This window comes from Xenia sp. Carnegie-2017, unplaced genomic scaffold (assembly GCF_021976095.1).
Source record: "Xenia sp. Carnegie-2017 unplaced genomic scaffold, XeniaSp_v1 HiC_scaffold_13, whole genome shotgun sequence".
Classification (NCBI taxonomy): Eukaryota; Metazoa; Cnidaria; class Anthozoa; order Malacalcyonacea; family Xeniidae; genus Xenia; species Xenia sp. Carnegie-2017.
This window is the reverse complement of record NW_025813436.1, coordinates 10,449,517-10,467,087: the sequence shown is the minus strand read 5'-3', so window position 1 is coordinate 10,467,087 and position 17,571 is coordinate 10,449,517. Positions and strand designations below refer to the sequence as shown.

Sequence of the window (17,571 nt, the reverse complement as noted above, 5' to 3'; positions counted from 1 at the left end):
ACATCTCCTAAGTTGCAATAACCTTAGATAAGAGAAATTTCATACATTATAAACATGCCCTAAGTTGCAATAACCTTAGATAAGAGAAATTTCATACATTATAAACATCTCCTAAGTTGCAATAACCTTAGATAAGAGAAATTTCATACATTATAAACATGCCCTAAGTTGCAATAACCTTAGATAAGAGAAATTTCATACATTATAAACATGCCCTAAGTTGCAATAACCTTAGATAAGAGAAATTTCATACATTATAAACATGCCCTAAGTTGCAATAACCTTAGATAAGAGAAATTTCATACATTATAAACATGCCCTAAATTGCAATAACCTTAGATAAGAGAAATTTCATACATTATAAACATGCACTAAATTGCAATAACCTTAGATAAGAGAAATTTCATACAATATAAACATCTTCTAAGTTGCAATAACCTTAGATAAGAGAAATTTCATACATTATAAACATGCCCTAAGTTGCAATAACCTTAGATAAGAGAAATTTCATACAATATAAACATCTTCTAAGTTGCAATAACCTTAGATAAGAGAAATTTCATACATTATAAACATGCCCTAAGTTGCAATAACCTTAGATAAGAGAAATTTCATACAATATAAACATCTTCTAAGTTGCAATAACCTTAGATAAGAGAAATTTCATACATTATAAAATGCCCTAAGTTGCAATAACCTTAGATAAGAGAAATTTCATACATTATAAACATGCCCTAAGTTGCAATAACCTTAGATAAGAGAAATTTCATACATTATAAACATGCCCTAAGTTGCAATAACCTTAGATAAGAGAAATTTCATACATTATAAACATGCCCTAAATTGCAATAACCTTAGATAAGAGAAATTTCATACATTATAAACATGCCCTAAGTTGCAATAGCCTTAGATAAGAGAAATTTCATACATTATAAACATGCCCTAAGTTGCAATAACCTTAGATAAGAGAAATTTCATACATTATAAACATGCCCTAAGTTGCAATAGCCTTAGATAAGAGAAATTTCATACATTATAAACATGCCCTAAGTTGCAATAACCTTAGATAAGAGAAATTTCATACATTATAAACATCTCCTAAGTTGCAATAACCTTAGATAAGAGAAATTCCATACATTATAAACATGCCCTAAGTTGCAACAACCTTAGATAAGAGAAATTTCATACATTATAAACATGCCCTAAGTTGCAATAACCTTAGATAAGAGAAATTTCATACATTATAAACATGCCCTAAGTTGCAATAACCTTAGATAAGAGAAATTTCATACATTATAAACATGCCCTAAGTTGCAATAACCTTAGATAAGAGAAATTTCATACATTATAAACATCTCCTAAGTTGCAATAACCTTAGATAAGAGAAATTCCATACATTATAAACATGCCCTAAGTTGCAACAACCTTAGATAAGAGAAATTTCATACATTATAAACATGCCCTAAGTTGCAATAACCTTAGATAAGAGAAATTTCATACATTATAAACATGCCCTAAGTTGCAATAACCTTAGATAAGAGAAATTTCATACATTATAAACATCTCCTAAGTTGCAATAACCTTAGATAAGAGAAATTCCATACATGATAAACATGCCCTAAGTTGCAACAACCTTAGATAAGAGAAATTTCATACATTATAAACATGCCCTAAGTTGCAATAGCCTTAGATAAGAGAAATTTCATACATTATAAACATGCCCTAAGTTGCAATAACCTTAGATAAGAGAAATTTCATACATTATAAACATCTCCTAAGTTGCAATAACCTTAGATAAGAGAAATTCCATACATTATAAACATGCCCTAAGTTGCAACAACCTTAGATAAGAGAAATTTCATACATTATAAACATGCCCTAAGTTGCAATAACCTTGATACGAGTAATATCATAGATTCAATGTCTGCAATACAAAGAGTACTTACCAATACCATATGAAGATCAACAGTATAAACATCAAACAATTGTGACAATCGTCGAGCTTGAGATATTTGAGCCATGTCCAGCAGTTCCCCAAGCATGTCTTTGAGTATAGCCTGCATCTGAACACGCAGAGAACGAAATACTTAGTTCAACAAAGTTCGCAACATGAATTTTAAAACTTTACTTTTCATACTTGTTCGTCGTGTACTAAATGTGAGAAGTTGACGTCAATGGACACGTGACGTTCTTGTGCAAAGTTTTTCTCGTTTTTATAGCAATTAAAGTCGTTAAGGTCAATTTTGCCTTTCATTTTCTTGCTAGAACTCATTCTGTTGTTGATGACACACAACCACATTTCACACTCCAGTTTTGCGAGATCTTCCGAGGACCAAGGAACCATTTTACAACAAGGACGCTTTCCAGAGTGCCATTTTAATGCAAGGTAGAGCAATGTTGCTTTCTCATAGTCGGATATGCAGCTCTCCTTTGCTTGTTCCTGTGAAATAGAATAAAGGTAGATATTTATGGAACATATATGTTACGGTATTATCGGCAAAAGCTTTCACTCAATTTTTTCCAAAATTCAATGTTCACCTCGAAGAACTGACCAGCAGTAGAACAAGCTTGTTCGACAAAGAATCGATCACAATTTTCCCAGAATGCAATACGCTCTTGTTGGTTTTGCCAAAGGCACGATGTTTGCAGACTTTGTTTCTTGTATGTAATCTAAAGCACAATTTACTTGGAACATAAATTCTTATACTACGAATCGCCCAATTCGAATATTCAAAAGGAAAACTTCACACATGTACACAGGGTTCGTACAATGCTTAAGTAATGAAATTCAAGAACTTTTCAAAGACTTTCAATGAGGAAGAAAACCTCGAATTGCACACAACTACACAAACAAAACTAAAGTAAGAAAACATTGAAACAAAAGCCTGAACTGAGACTTGAAAGATGACATGTTACTCCAAACTGCTGACATTAAACCCCTTTAGCACGCGAGTTACATTTTTGTGCAATAAAGGGTTAAGATGCAATTTCAACACAACTTTAGAAAAAAAAAATAGTGCGATGATACGTCTGCGAAAATTCGATGAAACAAATTTGAATTCAGGCACTTTCAAGCACGCTCATAAGGCTTTGAATTTTTTAATTAAAATTGAAGAGCATTCAAGGATATTCAAGGACATTCAAGGACATTCAAGAACATTCAAGGACATGTGTCATTGTTTCCTACCAATCCAATCCTGGCTCTTCTTCTTTCCCACTATTTATGTAATAAACGTTCCCCAAAACGACACCTTCGCAAAATCCCAAATTAAAGAAAGTTTAACTCACTTGCATTATGGTCACTCTATCACACGATATATCCATGAGTGTCCCGTACTGTCTAGCCAAATCAAATCTTTTACGCTTAATCAGTTTATCCATGATCAACGATCGCTTTGTCTCATCCAATACGAGATCCAAACACTGAGCAAAGACTTCGCCTTCGTCGAGGATACGCGATATTTCATAAAGTTTCTTGAAATCAGGAACTAGACAAAACAATGAGAAACATTTATGATTTACAATGGTAACATGTTATCGCTGACGTTGTTTCTCTGTCATCACGTGACTGTAAATTAAACAACCTACCAGTAATAGCAAAACTGTTGCCAAATTTACAATGACAAAGAAGTTTCGCAACTTCCACTTGCATAAAAATGGTGTCACATGACCGCAGAATATTCTGAAGCACGCCACAAGCAACACGCTCGCACCAGGATAGATCTCTGATAACCATTTTGTGTTTTGAGCTGTCGTTGACTTGGATCTGAAGGAGAAATTTGTGTGCTCAAGTGAAGTCAAAGGACACAAAATTAATAAATCGTCGCTCTGACTGCGTAGGTGTACTGAACGGGGGGACAGGGGCAGCTGTCCCCCCCGGGAAGAAAGATTAGAGTGAAAAGTTGGGAAAATTTTTAACGTTAGTCGGGCGAAAATACGGTGGAATCTTCTTGGTGAGTTGGGGAAAATATTTGCTGACCCCCCTAGAAATGATCAGAGCCATTGGCGTACAGCCCCTGTACGCCAATGGCTCTGAGCATCGTCTTTGTCATGGTGAATTACGATGAGTAGTTCTCAAAAGAAATGTTGAAAACCAAAATTAAGATAGCTATAAGATGAAATGGCACTTACTTTAATTTGTGATTAGAACAAGGAAGAATGACATCACCTCGAAACAGGAAGGTGACGTTTAAAATAGGGACAAGTCACCCTCCTCTTCGTTTGGGAGTGACGTCAATTTTGCTTGTCTTCAAACAAACGTCATACCTGAGGAAATGTCTCCCGACAAGCTACGTGTCATTTAATGTTATAGCTATCTTTATTTTCGTTTTCAACAGTTCTTTTACGAACCCACTCAACAGTCACTCACCATGACAAATACGCCATTCAGAGCAAGCTGCTTTAAAATATTTATGTATCAAAGACGCTTCGTAGACTCGCACTTTGATCAATGTCCTTACCCATTTATGTTGTACAACAAATTCAGAAAGCCGACAAGCAGCTGCTTCGAAATCTTTATGCATCAATGATGCTTCGAAGAATCGCATGAAAGGAAGTAGAATATTATTCTGAAAATGAAATGAAATCAAAACACTGTGAAATGTTGGTGAACTCACGATTTCTTTGCTAACAAACACCCCGCCACATACTATAACTACCTGCAAGCCTGACCCTAACCCTCCCCTTAATTTTCATCCTAATCTCGCCCGATTTTTGTAGGCAGTCGATATTCTATAATCGCGCCTATAAATCTTGTACTCACGGGATCAAATAAATAAAATGCTCTGCTCAAGGTGTAAACGTATAAGTAACCATGACTGGATATCGTTAATATTAAGGCGAGAAGATCGTCCAAGGTCCATTGATGCCATTCAAGATCTGAAACATAACAATATTAAATAAATGTGTTATCCCTTTTCCATGTAATGTCATTTTCAAGTTATCCAGTCGGGAGTATCACATGGTCATTTTCAAGTTATCCAGTCGGGAGTATCACATGGTCATTTTCAAGTTATTCAGTAGGGAGTATCACATGGTCATTTTCAAGTTATCCAGTCGGGAGTATCACATGGTCATTTTCAAGTTATTCAGTAGGGAGTATCACATGGTCATTTTCAAGTTATTCAGTAGGGAGTATCACATGGTTCTTTTCAAGTTATTCAGTAGGGAGTATCACATGGTTCTTTTCAAGTTATTCAGTAGGGAGTATCACATGGTCATTTTCAAGTTATTCAGTAGGGAGTATCACATGGTCATTTTCAAGTTATTCAGTAGGGAGTATCACATGGTCATTTTCAAGTTATCCAGTCGGAAGTATCACATGGTCATTTTCAAGTTATTCAGTAGGGAGTATCACATGGTCATTTTCAAGTTATCCAGTCGGGAGTATCACATGGTCATTTTCAAGTTATTCAGTAGGGAGTATCACATGGTCATTTTCAAGTTATCCAGTCGGGAGTATCACATGGTCATTTTCAAGTTATCCAGTCGGGAGTATCACATGGTCATTTTCAAGTTATTCAGTAGGGAGTATCACATGGTTCTTTTCAAGTTATTCAGTAGGGAGTATCACATGGTCATTTTCAAGTTATTCAGTAGGGAGTATCATATGGTTAGGTTGCCATTTCTTAAGGAGAAGATCTACGTTCGTGTGACAGATATTTCAAGAGGTGTACATTCGTGTGCTAACAAAGGGTTTGCCAAAGGACATAGACTGTTGTAGACTGAAGTTTTAAACTGCACTCGGTGGGCTAAAAAATGCTGGGGTTAAGGACCTACTACAACCCCCCCCGAAAATCCAACCCTGCACTTCTCTCATTCGTGTAGAACAAGAAATGCTTTTTCAATCAATCTTGTGTGTTTGTACATGTAATTACTCCCGAAGACGCAATTCTAAATGGGTGGAGGGTGGATGGGCTCGATGTCACAAAATGTAAATTAATTTTCAAAAAAGTGGACATGTCCCACCGTCACTTCAGGAAATACGTCATTGATTACATCAGATCCTGTCTTACGCATAATTAAATATTCATAAAACAAACCGGGTATATGTTGGGTGACAGGATTAAGCGTTTCTCTCTCGAGAACCGAACAAAACCAGACACACATACAGTCAACCATCTTTGCCTCCTGTAAAGGACCCAAACAACGTTTTAGTCAAAACAACAACAACAACAACACGTGATCAACAACAACACGTGATCATTCAATTCTCTAACCTCATAACAGGCAGCCAAAATCGCAAATAAAGGACGCCGTAAGACGATAGAATGTGCAAGAATTGCTCTCCATGAATCTTTGACTTCGTCACACAATGTTAGCACATCGAAGAGATTATCAGGAGACGTTTCTGGGTTTATATCGTTGACTAGAGGGAAACATATATAAATTATTATAACCAGTGGGGGGGGAGTTGGTTTGAGACTTGCATTCTGTATATCATTGACTAGAGGGAAACATACATAAATTATTATAACCATTGGGGAGGGGTTGGGTTGAGACTTGCATTCTGTATATCGTTGACTAGAGGAAACATACATAAATTATTATAACTAGTGGTGGGGGTTGAGACTTGCATTCTGTATATCGTTGACTCGAGGGAAACATACATAAATTATTATAACCAGTGGGGGTTGAGACTTGCATTCTGTATATCGTTGACTAGAGGGAAACATACATAAATTATTATAACCAGTGGGGGGGTTGGGTTGAGACTTGCATTCTGTATAGCGTTGGGTAGAGGGAAACATACATAAATTATTATAACCAGTGGCGGGGGGGGGGTGTTGAGACTTGCATTTTGTATTCTATGTACGTACTGTTATTATAATGTTTATTACTTTTAGGTGCGTCAAAGTCCACTTCATCTTCCAACGTTTCTTCATAATCGCTATCCAGGTCAAATTCGAGATCAGATTGTTCTTTTTCTGCATTTGGAGAGACCGTCGCTGTCTGCTGCTTCATTTCCGGCGCGTGAACGATTCTTTCCTGCTTAGAAGTTGGGGATACGGAAGCGCCAATCACACGAGAAAGGTACTGGGAACGAATGTCTTTTTTTCCAGAGGACAACTAAAACGTTAAAGTTTGCGAGGCTTAATTAATCAATAAAAAAACTTGACAGAAAGAACTATACAAACGTTTGTCCGACGTTTTTTCGTTTCGGTATCTTGAACATCAACTCGCAAAGTGTTCGCCACAATGTGGTGCATGTGTTCTTTGAGGACTGGGTTCGAGAAATGATCGCGAATAATGCCGAGCACCTGGTACATAGTAAATAATACGATATTTAACTCAAAAGCACGAGATTTATTAAGCATTTGAAATAAACGACAAAATTTTTCATCATAAACATATTTTGACTTACATTAAGTCATCTTCAGTATGAGAATGAAGTAAAGTTGTTTACAACGCTGAATTCATAATAGGATACATGACACGTGTTCATTAATAAAAGTAAGAGGATAAGGTGTGATAAAATACTTGTGATGACTTAATGTAAGTCGAAACATGTTTATCATAAAGAATTTTAAAGTAAATGATTTGAGCCCGGAAGTATCGACCGTTACATGTTTGTAAATGTAGATCGTCCAGGTTGGTATAGTCCTGAGAAGGACTGTTTTTGTTGTTGTTTACCAGTGTTAACAACAACAAAAACAGTCCTTCTCAGGACTATACCAACCTGGACGATCAACATCTACAAACATGTAATAAAGAATTTTGTCGTTTATTTCAAATGCTAAATAAAACAATATTTAACTTAAGAGTTCAGCCTCTACTACATACATAAAATGCACAAAAAACGCGGGGCTGATTTTCTGGGGGATACAAGAGGGGGGTGGGGTGGGGTGGGGTGTGCAACACCTCAAGAAAAATTCTCAAATGGTATTACGTACTGTGAACGATTAACGTGGCAGTATTAGAGGCATTGAAATTGTACAGTAAGACTAAGTAAAGATAGAACTTCTCATTTCAAATGTAATCACATATTATATACGACCACCATTTGCAATTGAGTACTACCATGCGCGTTCTCATTGAAACTTTAAAATTGAAATAGATTACTAAGCGCGCATTCATTAAAAAAACATATAATTTTTAAAAAAGGTTAGAACACTTTCATCACGCTAGCTTCACGCATCCGTAAGCCTATAAATCTACAATAGGGCCCTTCTACGCATCCGTAAGCCTATAAATCTACAATCAAGCACATAAGGCCCTTGCACCTCTGCACCTCTCCTGTCATATAAGCTTTGACCCGCCCCACAAAAAAACATACGAGTAGGCTGGAGCAACTAGGGGCTTTCTTCAACGATACTCTGAGTCTGAGTTTCTATTTCTTTCCATAAAGTGAATCAAAGTCAATGCAATTCGCGGTCGAAGTGTTGACCTCGAGATAAACCCTTTATTTACCTTCGTTTTAGGAAATTGAGCAAATTGCGCGTGAGTTAAAAATGATAACCATTTGTCCGCGACTGCGCAGTCTATTAGGAAGACTGGCGTCAAGCTCAGATTGTGTGAACGACAAAACAGCAAAGGTAATGTCCAATAGTGACTAGCTTCTCTTGATGTCCTGGAGACAAAAGAAAATGAAGTAGTGAATGGTTTGAATCCAAGACTATAGTTACATGTTTTTAGATGTATATCGTCCATGTAAGTGCAGTTCTGAGAAGGACTGTTGATGTTGATTACCGCTAAAGATTTCGAGTCAATGCTAACACCAACAGCCTTCTCGGGCAGGGCAGTAACTAGAACGTTAATTGGCGGAGGGGTTGCATGCATATTCATTTAAGTTGTTAAAAGTGAAGTGGCTTTCAAACGTAATCGGTCGGGCATAACTGAATAAATGAATACACACCCACCCCTCCCTCCTCCCAATTTACGTTTTAGAATGCACTAGTCTGCGCTATCTACTACAACCAGTTCCAACGAAAAGATCCTTTCAGGAAAGTTCCAAGGAAACTGTATCTCACCTTTCCAGACCATCTTTACTTATCAGGCTTCTTGTAGACGATTCCAAAATCTTTATTAAGATCTCCGGTTTCTGCTTTTTATCAGAAGCACATTTCAACAAAACCCCGGCGATTTCTCCTCTCAATTCCTCGAGAGTAGCACAGTGAAGTTCCTGTTTGTTTCCCGGATGTAAACAGCGTCTTGCAGCCGCTACGTCAATGCGAAGGAAAATTGAATTCACAGATAAAAGTTCGAGGAACGCGACGCAACTGGAGACAATCCGAGTATTGTCAAAATGAGTGATTGCTATCTCGTAAGCTTTCCTCGTCGCACTCCTTTTGCTGAAATATTTTAAAAACACACACACATACGTTAACTGGCTCTTGGAGAAGTAATACACCAAGGTTTAGGCGACTGAACGTGGTATTTCAATTCAGGAATGGATTTATTAGAGCATTGGCTAGATGTGTTTTAAGAGAGGTGGGAATTTCCTTAAGAAAGGAATGGATTTATTAGAGCATCGGCTAGATGGGTTGTAAGAGAGGTGGGGATTCAAATTCTCACTTTGCAATGTTACGTCACTTTCTTTATAAATCGGAAATAACTCGAGAATGTACAAAGATATGAATAAACTGTTTTAGAAAGTCCACTGTCATTTTACGAGTTATCTTCAATATGGCCCTTTGTCTTACAGACCCTTTAAGAAAAAATTTAACATGGAAACGCGATACACAGTTAGTAGCCACCGAAATCGACTCAAAAATAGAGCACCCCCTAGATATATCCCTGATCATCCTGGGTCTATCCCTGATCCTCCTGGGTCTATCCCTGATCCTCCTGGGTCTATCCCTGATCATCCTGGGTCTATCTCCGATCATCCTGGGTCCATCCCCGATCATCCTGGGTCTATCCCCGATCATCCTGGGTCTATCCTTACTTTAGTTCGGAAAGAATAACAGTTTTTGAAATCACTATACTGCACCTTGATTTTGGGATGGTTTTCCTGTGTTCATATTTGTCCATAAAGGTTGCAAACGCGAATCCTGGTCGACCGTGTTTCAGATAATAAACATAGCTTAACGACTCTTCGTGACCAAATTTTTCCACCAAAGGTTTGTTGGAAAAATGAGGCATTTCTGTCGATGAACCTATACGAAACGATGACATCGTTTGTCGATTCTTACAAAAGATGCAACACAAGTTTATTCCAAAGCCATCATCAGAGTATATACATATATGTACGTTTATATATATATACGTTTGTGTATATACTCTGATGATGGCTTTGGAATAAAGTCGAAACACGGTGCCATCCAGTAAACTGTTATAGTGGCGAGAATCTCTCGTCCATACGCAGTTTAAAAGAGATTTGACTCGTCTCCAATCCCTGTAGGCTTGGTAGCTCAACAGGTAGAGCGGCGGACTAGTATCCCGAAGGTGCGAGTTCAAATCTCGTCCAAGTCACATGTTTTTCATGGGCATATTAAAAACCGTGTTAGGATTAATATATTATGTATGCAACACAAGATCTCTTACCTCCTTGAACAGCCAGCTTGTTCGTTGATTGCCATTTAAAGAGGCTCGAGATATCGAAAGAACAATTTCCCTAATAATTGAAATTAGAAATAAATTTATAGGTCATTAGGGGAAATTCGTTTACATTGATTTTGTTTCCATGATTTAAGATTATTGATGTAAATAAACCACATATTTAACTTACAAACAACGTATTTCCACTATTTAGCCCCCATGCCCAAGCCTTATATTAGCTCTCTCATTTCAATGGAAGCAAAATTAAAATAACCCCCACAAACTATTTATTTCGCACTTTTCGTAACTTAAAAAATCGTCGGGAAGTCAATCTCGCGATGAAATCATGACAAAATACGCAGGCTATTGTTTGAAATTTTCTCGTGTGAAAATAAATTAGTAACATTGAAATTTACACGTGTAAAAATAAATTAGTAACATTGAAATTTGCACGTGTAAAAATAAATTAGTAACATTGAAATTTACACGTGTAAAAATAAATTAGTAACATTGAAATTTACACGTGTAAAAATAAATTAGTAACATTGAAATTTACACGTGTAAAAATAAATTAGTAACATTTAAATTTACACATGTAAAAATAAAATATTAACATTGAAATTTACTCGTGTAAAAATAAAGCAGTAACTTATTTTTGCGTAAAAATTTCAGACAAAATTATAGACATGTGTTTAAGTTTTTCTTTAAACTTTTTTAGTTTAAACTTTCAAAGTACAATTATAACCTTTGTTGCGTGTTATGTGTTGCGTGTTATGTGTTGCGTGTTATGTGTCGCGTGTTATGTGGTGCGTGAGTCTAGATTTCACTTTCGCGTGAAAATTAATTCACCACAAGGCTCTTTTTAGTTCCTCCATCTAATAACCCCCCCCCCCGCTTGAATAGTAGCAGAATAAAATACCTCCCCCCCGCCACGCAGGGAGCTAAACTGAGGAAATACGGTATAGATCACATTATGCAGTCGTCTGTGAATACCTGTAACAACTCGTAAAGTGTTATGTCAGGATCTTGGGTCAAATTACGAGAAGTTGGAAATAAAGCCGACAATAATCCAGGATAATCATTAAGAGAATTTTTCAATAATCTCTCGTCCAGCTGCCACGCATCTTCAAGCTCATTTTGCCCACTTGAATTAATGATCTGCGAACATAACCCGAGAATGTTTGTAAGTTAAAGCCCACACTTCGCCAAAAAAAATCCTACATTCTTTGATATTTTCAAGTGTCATATAAAAGAAGGAATTTCACGTACTTGCGCAATGTCTACGGGGGCATAAAGACATGTCGCCATCGCCATGATTGGTCGGTTGTGTTCGAGCATTTCCGTCAAAGATGACGTATCAGATTTGAAAATCGTCTTGCTGTTTGAGAAGCTCATGGAACTTATAGCGGTATAATCTAAAAAGAAAGGATAGGTGAAATAAATAAATATTGCTTTAAAATGGTTCTTTCAACTTCTTTGGACTTTGAAAACTTTATTCAACGTTGCATAACTCATAACACGAATACCTGAAGGATGAAAGCCGACCAAACGAAATCTCAGCAACATTTCCACCGCGCTATCTACATTAGTTGTGGCCAAGAGCGCGTTACACTCGTCTATTGTCTGAAACAATCTATATAAGATGAAATATAGCCATGGCGAACCAGTTAGTATTTTTCTGGTGGGGTGGCTCAGCAATTTGCCAAAAGTGCCTGTGTTACTAGAGGTGTAATTAGCAAAATGCCCATCAAATATTGTCCAAGATCCCCCTCCTATCTGGCATGCATATGCTTATAACCACATGGACTCCATACGATGCTGTAAACCGAAATTCATTCTCTTCAATTCAGTTTTAAATGAGCCGACATTAAACCAATTCTACTCACAACAATCCCGTGAAATCAATGAAAAATTATCAAACAAACCTGTAGTAGTCAAGATAGTAATACAAGAAAATAACTATATCGTTCTCGGAGCAATATTCAATCATCCTTTGATGAAATATTTCCACTGACGTGACTGTCTTCGATCCAGATTCCAACTCCATACATGATCCACAAGTCTTCGCGACGTCATGTAAAGGATGGACTTCGGCAAAAAGACAATTCGTTCGAGCAAGATGACGTATCAGGAGGGGGAAATCTTGAAGCAATGTCCTCGAGAATAGTTTGCACCTAAACCAAACACACAACAGCACTGTAAATATACCTACTAGTGATACATGGATCATTGTTCTCTTACATACTTGACAAGCTCATCCAAGATGAGTTCTCTCGCAAACTCAGTGCATTCGCTGAGGTCACTGCGAGTTTCGAAACTCAAAGATGGATAACCCATTGATTCTTCGGATGAACCATGCGCAGTTTTTTCTATCCATTTTGTAATACGCTCGATTTCACAATGAGCTTTGAGATATTGCCATAAAGATTTCTGGCATATCTTTCCAATCATAGCACGCAGCGCTGCGAAAAAGCAAAATATTAATTTCGGTGAAGTCAAAGGTAGGATTTATGTAATCATTTCATCTTCTCGGCTCTTATATATTGGCCAAAAAAACCAATCCCGTCTCTCACCAGCAACGTGGCCAGCAAGAAAGTTTTGGTCCTGCTGTGTAAATTTCTGGGGCCGAATAGCGCTATCCACTGTATAGCAAAGTTTTCTGAACGTTCGAAAAATCTCTTAAACGGTAAAAATATAAGACTTAAAAGGAGGAATCATCGAAATAAAATACTGCTTCTAAGATCCCACAATTTCTACGTCGTAAAGAAAATACAAGAATATTTTATACAAGTTTGAATATTTTACAATCCAATCGATAATCAACGCTATCCAAACTTCGCGAAACCGGATAAAGAGCATTATCACTATACCTTTCTCTAAAAATCTATGGTTTTCAAAGTAAAAACACTAAAAAGAATTTACATGGCAGGAGTTAATAGGCAGGCTGGCCACACTGCTGTCCCTCACCTTTTTCATCATGGCACAGAGCCTCGAGTAGAATTCTATCTCGTGTGATACCATCCCAAGTCAAAACCCAGTCCAGTAGAACCTCAGAGTAGCCTCCAGAAAAGGTTGATTCTGACGGATGGTATTGAGGGGCCAGACTTCCAGTTTTTTCTTCAATATTCTTTTCCTGTGCTTCTCCATTTGAATCTAATGAGCGCTGCAGCAATCCAAGATCGTCAAAACTAAAAAAGGAAATTGTATTCATTCGTGGTAAGTTTAACAGACTCAAATCACAATTTAAAAGATGCGAATTCTCGTCACTAAAGCCTAGTTCCATTTAGTTGTAATTGTTGTAGTTTCATCGGCGACACTAAGTCACAAACAGACCAAATTAAAACACCACACGTTCCCATTCAGTTGCAATGGTTGTAATTCAGAAAATACGTGCATACTAGTGCTAAAATGACGTGCTCTTCTCGTCGCCGGTATTTAAGATTGATATTTGATAAAACACGCTTTGGTGAAAGGATTTTGATCGTGTATCAAAGAATGCTTGCTCTTTCTTGCGAAAATTGCGTAAGAAATCGAAAGAAAGATAAATTGCCATCGCCGATGAGCGCTCCCATGTGAATTTCTTATGTCGGCAAGTGTCGTAATTATTGTACAAGTTGAACCGGATTCAACTTCTACAACAGCTCCGGATTTGTCTGCGATTTAACTACAACAATTACAACGCGTGTAATTGTTGTAGACCTTCATCGCCGATAGAATTATAACAATTACAACTACATGGGAACTAGGCTTAATCACAATAATGCGAACTCTCTACAATGAAGCGCTGCAGTGTTAAAAATGATCAAATGATCGTCTCACCAAAATTCATGTTGCTGAGAACGTCGCCTTGCAAATGATTCAAATGATGGATTGTCGTAGATAGTTTCGAGCCGAACAAGATATTCAACAGATTGCATTTCATCTTCACGCAGCTCTCCCCAGCTTTGCAACTGCTCGAGAAGGAAATCTCTCAAAGAGCGATTGAACGTGCCGAAGGAAATCTTTCTGATCAATTGAACGACATCTTTACCCTAAACACGAACATGTAGAACTTGTAGATTCTTCATTCCTTTACGATGTCCGTAGTTGTATATAATTTCAAGTTACAGTGCAAAACTAACACTTACTCCAGTTGTCATAATAAATTCATACAAAGTGTATAAAAAATACTGAACAGTAAGCAAAACGTCACTTAAGTCATCAGCGTTCAACAGTTACGAAAAACTTTTGGTGAAATAAGTTAGATGATAAAATAGACACTTTAAATATGTTGTGGTGACAAATCTGGAAATCTTTCTAAAGATCGCAAATACCATGGTGAATGGTAAAAGTAACAAGTTCATAGTTCTTAAAAGAACTGTTATAAGTAAAGAGCACCAACCATATAGTTCTTAAAAGAATTGTTATGAAACTAAACGACATGATGCATTTGACACGAGTAGTCTGCCGAAATGCATCATGTCGTTTAGTTTCATAACAGTTCTTTTAGAACTATTGGGTTGGTGCTCTGTGCTTAAAGCAGTTCTTTTAAGAATTATTTAACTTATTACTTTTACCCTTCACCATGGTATTTGCAATGTTTAGAACGATTTTCAAGTTAGTTAGACTTCCAATAGTTCATCTAACGATAAAATTGAGGAAAAAATGTGCTAATTTTGCTCGGATGGCAACTTTTGAGACTCTACAGCATAGTAATATTAAAACTATGGCGATCGTTGGACAAATATCCACAAATCCATCATCATTATGCAGTTGACTTATTCCTAACTAAGGGTCTGTTCAAATGAGCCCGCTAACCGGGATTCAGCGGGGCGTGAAATGATTCTGAGTCATTGAAAGGAGTAAAAACTTTAAGGGCAAAACTTACAACTTTTTCTTACAGTCATTTCACTCGTAATTTTTAAGTCAGGCTAAATTATTTGTTTTCAGTTTAAAGGTTTTGTGAATTTACAAAGTCAGAGCATAGAGAAATGACTCAAATAAGTTTTTTGTTGTGATGTATTTGACTTTTTCCATTTGCCAAAGTGATTAAACGCTGCGCTGAATCCCGGCTAGCGGGCTCATGTGAACAGTCCCTTAAAGTACCACAAACCATATTCCTTATCATTTCCGTTGCTGTTGCAACATCTCTCTTCGTCAATATTTCCAATACAATCTGCAATCCAGTTTCAAGAATACATTCGAGAGATCCGTCATGCGTTTCATTGGAGTGCATCTGAGATAAAAAATACACTTGAACGAGAGAAATCTGTGAACTACAGATGGCATCCGACACAACATCTTTGTAATCCATCGTGGACCATTTGTCAAATATAGCATCATGTAAATCGTCCACTTCACTTTGGGAATTTTCTCTTTGGGAGCCTTTGAATTCTGGTATAATGTATTTATATGATCTCAACTCCATCATTTTCGCAGTGAGGTATATTAAAATATCTTGCGCATGCGTTCTGTCGACGTCACTCCCCATATCTTGTTCTATATAGCTCAGGGCATCTTGTATCAGGCCATGGACGTAGTCTGAACTCAACTGCAGCAGTTGACTGGTAAATTGAACGCTGTGCTTGCCTGTCAAAGACGCACAAAAGAAAAAAATACTCGTTTGCAATATTACTGAAGGAATGCGTGAAACTTAATACAAAAGAAAACCCATGATATCATCCAGCAACCCTTACCATCAACCAGCAAACCTTACCATCAACCAGCAAACCTTACCATCAACCAGCAAACCTTACCATCAACCAGCAAACCTTACCATCAACCAGCAACCCTTACCATCATACAACAATACTTACCATCATCCAGCAACCCTTACCATCAACCAGCAACCCTTACCATCAACAAGCAACCCTTACCATCAACCAGCAAACCTTACCATCAACCAGCAAACCTAACCATCAACCAGCAAACCTTACCATCAACCAGCAACCCTTACCATCGCCAACAACCCTTACCATCGCCCAGCAAACCTTACCATTAACCAGCAACCATTACCATCAACCAGCAAGCCTTACCATCATCCAGCAACCCTTACCATGAAGCAGCAACCCTTACCATCAACCAGCAACCCTTACCATCAACCAGAAACCCTTACCATCAACCATCACACCTTGAGGATCAACAATCAAATGATATCAAGGAACTTTGCTCATTGAATGTATTGGTCCAACGCATGACATTAAACATTGAACTTTGCTTAAAAGGAACCAAGTAATTTCATACAAAAAGCAGTTTGTCATGGGCATGTTGCTCGTGTTCGTTTATTCACAACTCAATAACAACACATGGTAACCCCTCGATATCAACAGGTAACACTTATATGAACACGCAATCCTTTGTATGAGCTGCTATCCCAAATTATCAACAGGTGTATTACTTACGTTTTGAGCTGGCAGCAATAGTGTTCATGAGGAGATCCATAACAGCTTTGATCTGTTCTGCCAAGTCTGCAGTTTGGCTTTCTTTTGTGCTTATCAACTGCTTAAAACTGAACGTTGCAGGAGGCGATTGCGGAGAGACGATCCTGTTGGCCATCGCAGTTTCATGTTCAGTCACTGTTATTGTAAAAGCCTTGCCTTTTGTTTTTAGGTAAAATGCAACCGTTTCTAACTGTCTGTGTTTCAAGGCGGATTCAAGTGCGGAAATTGGAACGGCAAAATGATCCCATTCATTAAGAAAGCACAGTTTTTCGGCCATTGCGACATTTTCGTAAATAATTATCTACAATGACAAGATTGGGTGAAATGAAGCCATTTGTGGAATTCCCCACGAAGACATCTTTTAATCGGACAATATTCAAGATGTACCTTATTGACCAGCTCATTTTGGGTGTTGTCAAACACTGCCGATCCAATCGAGTTATTCGTTAGAAGATAAAGAGGTTTCGTTGATAATCCACCAGAAACAACAATTGTTCTTTCCTGAAAACTTAAGAAAAAAACCCCAACGAGTCGTACCTAAATCATCCATTCACTAATCAGGCAAACTTCAGGTTGCGAATGGACATGTCGTAATTCGCAAAATGCGAAACACTTTTGACGACTTTCTAAAGCCGCACTAAATGCCGTAAATAGCAAAAGCTGCGATACACAA

At 37.4% G+C, this 17,571-nt stretch overlaps 1 protein-coding gene across 1 annotated transcript in view; it reads right to left on the bottom strand.

Annotated features, from left to right (window-relative positions):
* Window positions 1-17,571, bottom strand: part of LOC124449975 (spatacsin-like) — a 28,501-nt gene that overhangs the window by 6,637 nt on the left and 4,293 nt on the right. The window contains exons 6-30 of the mRNA XM_047000800.1: window positions 17,286-17,406; window positions 16,860-17,199; window positions 15,572-16,047; window positions 14,299-14,510; window positions 13,447-13,667; window positions 12,725-12,941; window positions 12,405-12,653; window positions 12,006-12,112; window positions 11,749-11,894; window positions 11,473-11,637; window positions 10,486-10,555; window positions 9,932-10,097; window positions 8,970-9,290; window positions 8,410-8,569; window positions 7,137-7,259; window positions 6,840-7,068; window positions 6,219-6,367; window positions 6,042-6,129; window positions 4,763-4,878; window positions 4,461-4,568; window positions 3,589-3,766; window positions 3,289-3,488; window positions 2,539-2,670; window positions 2,138-2,440; window positions 1,947-2,063 (exon numbers count right to left, since the gene is read on the bottom strand). Coding sequence (XP_046856756.1) covers window positions 1,947-2,063; window positions 2,138-2,440; window positions 2,539-2,670; window positions 3,289-3,488; window positions 3,589-3,766; window positions 4,461-4,568; window positions 4,763-4,878; window positions 6,042-6,129; window positions 6,219-6,367; window positions 6,840-7,068; window positions 7,137-7,259; window positions 8,410-8,569; window positions 8,970-9,290; window positions 9,932-10,097; window positions 10,486-10,555; window positions 11,473-11,637; window positions 11,749-11,894; window positions 12,006-12,112; window positions 12,405-12,653; window positions 12,725-12,941; window positions 13,447-13,667; window positions 14,299-14,510; window positions 15,572-16,047; window positions 16,860-17,199; window positions 17,286-17,406 — 4,714 coding nt within the window. The remainder of the gene's footprint in view (window positions 1-1,946; window positions 2,064-2,137; window positions 2,441-2,538; window positions 2,671-3,288; window positions 3,489-3,588; window positions 3,767-4,460; window positions 4,569-4,762; window positions 4,879-6,041; window positions 6,130-6,218; window positions 6,368-6,839; window positions 7,069-7,136; window positions 7,260-8,409; window positions 8,570-8,969; window positions 9,291-9,931; window positions 10,098-10,485; window positions 10,556-11,472; window positions 11,638-11,748; window positions 11,895-12,005; window positions 12,113-12,404; window positions 12,654-12,724; window positions 12,942-13,446; window positions 13,668-14,298; window positions 14,511-15,571; window positions 16,048-16,859; window positions 17,200-17,285; window positions 17,407-17,571) is intronic.